This window comes from Morus notabilis, unplaced genomic scaffold (genome assembly GCF_000414095.1).
Source record: "Morus notabilis unplaced genomic scaffold, ASM41409v2 Scaffold550, whole genome shotgun sequence".
Taxonomy (NCBI): Eukaryota; Viridiplantae; Streptophyta; class Magnoliopsida; order Rosales; family Moraceae; genus Morus; species Morus notabilis.
The window spans coordinates 331,999-339,688 of NW_010364233.1; the positions used below are offsets into that span (position 1 = coordinate 331,999).

General features: G+C 38.6%; 1 protein-coding gene across 1 annotated transcript; it reads left to right on the forward strand.

Moving 5' to 3' along the window:
* Positions 1-5,626: 5,626 nt before the first annotated feature.
* LOC21399128 lies at positions 5,627-7,690 on the forward strand. Its single transcript, XM_010106155.2, has 4 exons — positions 5,627-6,133; positions 6,251-6,310; positions 6,456-6,530; positions 6,930-7,690. The coding sequence occupies exons 1-4, from the start codon at positions 5,780-5,782 to the stop codon at positions 7,359-7,361; spliced, it is 921 nt and encodes a 306-aa protein (XP_010104457.1). The 5' UTR covers positions 5,627-5,779; the 3' UTR covers positions 7,362-7,690.

The following is a 7,690-nucleotide window of genomic DNA, read 5'->3' on the forward strand; positions in this document are numbered from 1 at the left end:
TTTTTCTTTGCAGAGTCTTAGTTCTTACACCGAGCTAGCCGATGGGGATTACACGATGAAAGTGGGCAATGGCGCAAGAGTTTCGGCAAAAGCAGTGGGAGAAGTTAGACTTCATTTTAGGGAAAATAAATTTTTAGTTTTGAACAATGTTTATTTTATTCCAGACATTCGTAGAAATTTGATTTATGTGGCTAAGTTATTTGAACAATTATTTAAAGTTTATTTTGATAACGATTTTGTTCATATTTCTCGAAATGGTTTAAATATTTATTCTGGACTTCTGGATGATGGTTTATATTGTATAAAACCAATACCTAACTCACTGCTTAATACTGAAATGTTCAGAGTTGCCGAACCTATGAATAAAAATCAAAAGATTTCTCCCGAAAATAACACATATCTGTGGCATCTTAGACTTGGTCATATTAACCTAAATAGGATTGAAAGACTGGTAAAGGATGATCCTTTGCGCGAGCTAACAGTTGGTGAGCTTCCGGTCTGTGAATCTTGTTTGGAATGTAAAATGACCAAGAGGCCTTTTACAGCAAAAGGAGTAAGAGCTACAAAACCCCTTCAGCTGATATATTCATATGTATGTGGACCGTTAAACGTCCAAGCTAGAGGAGGTTACGAATATTACGTCACTTTTATTGACGACTATTCGAGATATGGTTATGTTTACCTGATGCAACGGAAATCTGAAACTTTTGAAAAGTTTAGAGAATTCTGAGCAGAAGTTGAAAAATAATTAGGTAAACCAATCAAGACACTTCGATCAAATCGAGGGGCTGAGTACCTGGACCAAGAGTATCGGGATTTCTTGATTGAAGAAGGTGTAGTATCCCAATTGACTGCACCTGGTACACCACAGCAGAATGGTGTAGCCGAAAGGAGAAATTGGACTTTGCTCGACATGATAAGATCAATGTTGAGTTATTCTTCACTGCCTACTTCATTTTGGGGTTATGCCCTAAAAACCGCTATGTATATTCTAAATCTAGTTCCATCTAAGTCTGCACCTAAGACACCCCTAGAGTTGTGGAATGATCAAAAATCTAGTTTAAGACGCATTCGCATATGGGGTTGTCCAGCACACGTGCTGAGGCAAAAGACCGGGAAGTTGGAACCAATGTCAAAAGTATGCATCTTCATGGGATACCTACAAGGGACAAGAGGAGGACTGTTTTATAGTCAAACATATCAAAAGATGTTTGTATCGACAAATGTCACTTTTCGGGAGCATGACTATATGATAGATTTTAAGCCCAGAAGTAAAATAGTATTGGAAGAGTTACTTTTCGATGAGTTCAGATCACAACCGACAAGAGTTGTCAGACCACTCAGAGAAAAGACCACGGTTCCTAATCAGACTCCTAAGGCACCTCGTCGTAGTGGAATGGTAAGCATGTTACCCGATCGGTATACCGGGGAAGCCCAAATCATCACTACTGATGACGGTAAGGAGGATCCATCGACCTTTAAGGATGCGATGGATGATTCTGATAAGGAAGAATGACAAGCAGCTATGAAACTCGAGATGGAGTCTATGCACTCTAACTCGGTCTGGCAACTTGTAGATCTACCCGAAGGGGTAAAACCCATTGGATGCAAGTGGATCTACAAGAGAAAGAGAGGAGTAGATGGAAAAGTAGAGACTTATAAAGCAAGGCTAGTGGCTAAGGGTTATACCCAAAAGGAGGGAGTTGACTATGAGGAAACTTTCTCGCCAGTAGCTATGCTTAAATCCATCCGGATACTCCTAGTCATTGCAGCATATTTTGACTATGAGATATGGCAGATGGATGTCAAGACAGCTTTTTTGAATGACTATCTTGAGGAAACCATCTATATGGAAAGAGGGTTACATAGAGGAAGGCCAAAGGCAGAAAGTCTGCAAACTGCAGAGGTCCATTTATGGACTGAAGCAAGCTTCTAGATCATAGAACATCAGGTTTGATGAGGCTGTAAAGTCTTATGGATTTGATCAAAACATTGATGAACCATACGTCTAACAGTATAAGAAAGAAGAGAAAGTGGTCTTCTTAATTCTTTACGTCGATGACATCCTACTCATTGGGAATGATGTGGGAATGATGACAGATGTGAATGAGTGGTTAGCCAACCAATTCCAAATGAAAGATTTGGGAGAGGCAAGCTATGTTCTTGGGATTAAGATTATTCGAGATCGCAAGAAAAAGCTTTTGGCATTGTCACAGGCATCTTATATAGATAAAGTATTGTCTAAGTATTCGATGCAGAACTCCAAGAAAGAGAATTTGCCTTCAAGGCATGGTATTCATCTTTCTAAGGAGCAATGTCCAAAGACTCCAAACTAGGAAGAAGATATGAGACGGTATCCCTACGCTTCGGCTGTGGGAAGCCTTATGTATGCCATGTTGTGTACAAGACCAGATATTTGCTATGCAGTTGGAGTGGTCAGTCGCTACCAGTCCAACCCAGGATTAGATCATTGGGTTGCAGTAAAGTGTATTCTCAAGTATCTTAGGAGAACGAGAAACTATATGTTGATATATTTCGGAGAAGATCTGTCTCTCACCGATTACACAGATTCTGATTTCTAATCGGACAGAGATAGTTGACGGTCGACATCTGGATCTGTGTTCACTCTTAATGGAGGAGTCGTGGTATGGAGAAGTATAAAGCAAAAGTGTGTTGCTGACTCTACCATGGAAGCTGAATATGTTGTAGCTTGTAAAGCCGCAAAAGAAGCTACATGGCTCAGGAAGTTCTTAACTGACCTGCAAGTTGTTCCAGATATGGATAAGCCAATTAAGCTCTACTGTGACAACAGTGGAGCGGTGGCTAATTCAAAGGAACCTAGAAGCCATAAGAGTGCGAAACATATAGAAAGGAAATATCACCTGATCAGAGACATTGTGGATAGAGGCGATGTAGCGGTTCTGAAGATCGCGTTAGAGGAGAACCTTATTGACCCATTCACCAAGACATTGCCATTGAATGTATTTGATCGGCACTTAGATGGATTTGGGATTACAGACATGACACACATGCTTTAGGACAAGTGGGAGATTGTTGGGAATAATGTCCTAGAAGCATGAGATGTAATAGGATATTTATTATTTAATTAATAAAAGAGTTTATTCATTATTTTATGTGCATATATTTATGAATATTTTATGAATATCAAATGAAAATTCCGTGATTATTTATGTAACATTAAACATAGTATATGAGTGTTATATACAAGAGGATAGTGTTTAAGGGTAATAATCAAAAATATTGTTCATAATGAATTTAATTAAAGTTTAGAATCTTTAATTAAAACATTATTAATACATGTCATTCCTATTTAGAATGGAACAGTGTTATCCGCACTGTTAATATGGTGAGATATTGAATGAGTGTATTTCGCATAATGAGATTGTGTGGAACAGGGACACAGACATAATATGAATTTCTAATAATTTATGCTAAGCATATAAATTCTAATTGAGTCTACCGATGGTCATATATAGAATGATCTTAATCCTGAGTTCTTAACAAACTCTTATTTCAGAGTGAGCTTTCGGTCCGGTATTTATGTCCGCAAGTCGCGGGTGCACACATTGGGCTCCTATCAAAACTGAGATAAAGTAGCACGAAACCCTATCAAAATTGTCCAGCGAACTAGGACTTGGACATTCCCTCTATCATAAAACAGAACTACAAAAACTACACGAAAAATTGAAAGAAAACTGAGATAAAGTAGAGATGAGAGTTCTGTTTTTTTTTTTTTTTTTTGTCATGTTCATGTGGAGAATGACCTTTATATAGGCTCCAAAATTTGAGTGTTACACCATGCCATAATGGTGTTTAAACACACATTAATCGACATTATAATGGAGAAAAACTGTTAACTTTTTCAAGATGAATCCGGCCACATTTTCTCACCTAGATTCAGTTTTTTATGATGAAAAACCGAAGCCATTAAGGTCATTAACCATGAAAAATTCAGTTTTCACCATTTAGCCCTATTACACACCATTAAGCTCATTAACCCCATGCCAAATGGTTTGGCAGAATGTGGAAGGTCTTAGGTTGGAAAAAAAAATTGCAAAACAAAGCTGGCATAGAGTGGGCTTTTCGGTCCGGTATTTATGTTCGCAAGTCGCGGGCGCACACATTGGGCTCCTAATCCACCAGGCCCTTGATTCGCACCCCTGCATGTGAGAAAGCCTCTCAGGTATAAATACTTACTTGGGCTTCAAACTTCAATCACTTATAAACATAACCAAGGCTTCATTCCTAGCCAATGTGGGATTTTTACAATTTCTAACCTATTTAATCATTCCAAGTGGCTTACTTAGAACATCAATTTTTCATTCACTCAATATCTATTTTGAGTGTGTGAATATCTAATTTCGATGTACTCGTGATGGAGAACGCAAATCCATCGAGACTCATCCCAAAATCCAATTGGACCCCATTCTAAAATAGGCCTTTAACATGACTTATTAAGCCATTTTTCCAGCAGTATTTTTTTTAGAAAAATAATTCCTAACATGAAGCAAATTTTTTTTTTGATGCAATAAAATAATTTTATATAAGTAGATGTACACATATATTATACACACAAATCGACCTAAGCCTTGACCCCAACCTTGGACCCCCTCGAGGTGGTTTTCGTTTACCAGCATGTAGGTGATCTAAGTTCCCATGCGACCTAAGAACAAAACTTAGATCTGACATTAACACCATCTCGACACAATGATAGACCTTGGCCTTAGCCTCAATAGTGCCTAGACCCTAAATTGGCCCCTACCACAATCTTTTGCCTCAGACGTTGATTCTGATTCAAGCCCTAAGTCGGTCCTTAGCTCAGTCTTTCTTTCTTTTTTTTCGAATGAACACCTCTAAACATCTTCGCTTGAGTTGGGATGTGAGAGCGTTCATTTCACCGGTTCGAGTTTAGAATTTGAGTTTTGCTACAGTAAAAAGCTCTAAAAAACAGTCACATTTAACTTTTTTACTACAATAAAAAAAATCTCACATAAGTTACATCTCAACTCAAATTAAAAACTCGAATTAACGAACTAAACGGAACTTAAATTTTAGTGGGACCCAATTAGCAACATGACTCACTTAAGTTGAGTAATATAGAATAGTTATTTTAAAATGTGACACATATGCACATCTCTTGTGTTTTTTATGCAACGAGAGATCGAATCTGCAATCTCCCCTTAAAACACCGCCCAATACGACCAAGCGCTTGTGGTAATTAGGCTGTATAACATATTTGAAATTAATTAATTATCTCGACGGTTTTTATGTGAAAAATTTATGTTTAGATTTTCTACGAGTGATGTATTGTAGTATTCAAGTCTCTGTGTCAACTGCCTCTCAGGTATGCTATTCTACGGGATGTGCACGGTGGACCCTATCGCACACAGCACACTTGCACCTACACAATCACGCTCTCAACTCACTCGCACCTATTTAAAATCCGTACGGCCAGAAAAAGGCCATATTAAACCCTAGAGTACCTCAATCTCTATCCGATTGACACGTGTCAGTTGCCACAACCTCGCCATCGTTGTTTGTCTTATAAAAATAAATAAATAAATAAAAAGACCCGTCTCCAAGCAAACTATTCCTTCCTCTCACCCAATCCTCTTATTATGTTTCTCTCTCTAGTCCTCCTCTCTCTTTATTTTTTATCTTCCTCTCCCTGCGTTCTGTAATGCTTCTCGTCTCCTACTTCTCTGTACATGGTTTCTAGGGCAACAAAGAGACGCGAAGAACAAAGCAAGAAAAAAGAATGGCGGAGAAGTGCAAAAACAGCCACGAGCTAACCACGGAGTTCGCCGACGACGAGTTTGAAGTCGCCGGAATCTTGCTCGAGCTTCGTAAACTATTTACCGCAACGGAGTTCTTCCCTCTTTTTCGTGTCGAATGGGGATCCAAGAAGAGGAGATCTACAACCTACAGCAACAACCAGGCTTCTCCGGCCACCGTTCCTCCGCCGCCAGAGCCGTCGTCCTCGCCGCCGGAGGATCCCGTGGACGAGCGCTGTACGGGCAAGAACAAGGCCTCAAGCCCCGCGACACCGCTTTCCTTCTCACCGAGTGAATCGGACGAGAAGCGTAAGCCCTCCAAACGGAAATTGCTAAAGGTGTGCAGTGTTCTATTTTGTTTTCCTTGAACTTTTCACAATTAGGTTTTCTTTACCCACTTTTTGGGATTACGAGCTCTGATTCTCACTTTGATGTTCTGGTCGTTATTATTGAAGAGAGCGGACTGGTTAGAGCTCATAAAAGAGTTAACCGAGCGCAAAGATATGTTGAAAAAGGTCAGTTTTTTGGTTTGTCCTGTATATAACATCTACACATTATCTTCACCCTTTTTTGGGTTTTTAATGTTACATCTTCATCAATAGCAAAATTACTTTATTTCTTCAATTAATTAATCTTTTTGGCTCTGTGCAACCTAAACAGGAAGTCGAGAATGTAAGCCGTTATTTTGACAAGCTAAAAGCTTTTAATTCAGAGTTAAAGGCGAGGAAGGAGGAGGTACTCACCCTCTTAATTTTCCGTAGTTTTCTGACTTCGAATTTTTAATTCGAACCGTAATATAATTTTATGTAAGTATTTTTTATTATAATAAAAAAATTAATTGTAATTATTTTTTAAAATTTTTTATTGTAATAAAATTTAAATTTTAAATTTAAATTAGTAAGATGCGTATCAATTTACAGAACAAACTCGTTACAGAGTTGAGTGTGGGCTCATTTAAATTTAAATTAGTAAAATGCGTATCAATTTACAGAACAAACTCGTTACAGAGTTGAGTGTGGGCTCTGAATCTCTGATTTGATATTAGCTCTTTCTTTTTCTTTTTCATTTTTTTTTGTTTTGCTTGTTTTTTGCTGGAAAATTTTGCTGTTCTAATTTGGTTACCCCTTTTCGCAGCTAATAACTAGAGGGCTTAAAAAGGAAATACGGCTTTCAAAAATTGGTCAAAGCGTAAATCATGAGATGGAACTGGGTCAACCCAACGCATCAACGCCTTTCCCTGAGTTTCATCATCCACCGCTAATCATGGATCGGACGGTTCAAGCAACGGGAATAAGCGAGAATCTCCAGTTCTCGGCAAGCCATATTCCCAGCAGTGGATTCAGTAGGAATAATAATAGTAACAATATTGTGAGCCCACTTGGTCTTCCTGATCTTAACGTCTCACCAGAGGAGCCTTTTGGGATGGACTTTTCTCAGCCGTTTGATTTGGCCATGGCTGACAAGAATCGGAGTAGGGCAATGGCTAGTGAGGCAAGACGGAGAAGGCGTCAGATCTGCAGGGATAAGACTTCTGTTGCCGCCAATAAGCTACGTAATCCCTGTTGAAGATGGCCACTTTTTTTTGGCTGCAATCCTATGGCTGATTTTGTTTCCATATTTTATTTTTACTTTTAAATGCCGCAAAAGGCGCAATCAAATGTATTTTATTTAGTTGTATGAAATCCTGTTTTAGAATATCGAAATTTAATAGAAAGCCCATAGTGTTTTTATCGAGTATCTTTTGGAGAAACCCCCATAAATTGAGGGTTAGAATCGGGCCGGACTGAGATGGGGATTAAGCCAACAGTTCTAGGCCTCAAATCGGCCCGCCTAAATTTGCGGCTTTATAATAATGTAAATTTATTTGAGACACCCACTTCGTTTATTATCAATTT

What these genes read in the sequence shown, in the direction of transcription:
- LOC21399128 (XM_010106155.2), top strand. Translation starts at nt 5,780, where the DNA reads ATGGCGGAGAAGTGCAAAAACAGCCACGAGCTAACCACGGAGTTCGCC. An exon ending in CCAAACGGAAATTGCTAAAG is followed by an intron (nt 6,134 to 6,250) that starts GTGTGCAGTGTT and finishes TTATTATTGAAG; the next exon opens with AGAGCGGACTGGTTAGAGCT. An exon ending in GCAAAGATATGTTGAAAAAG is followed by an intron (nt 6,311 to 6,455) that starts GTCAGTTTTTTG and finishes CAACCTAAACAG; the next exon opens with GAAGTCGAGAATGTAAGCCG.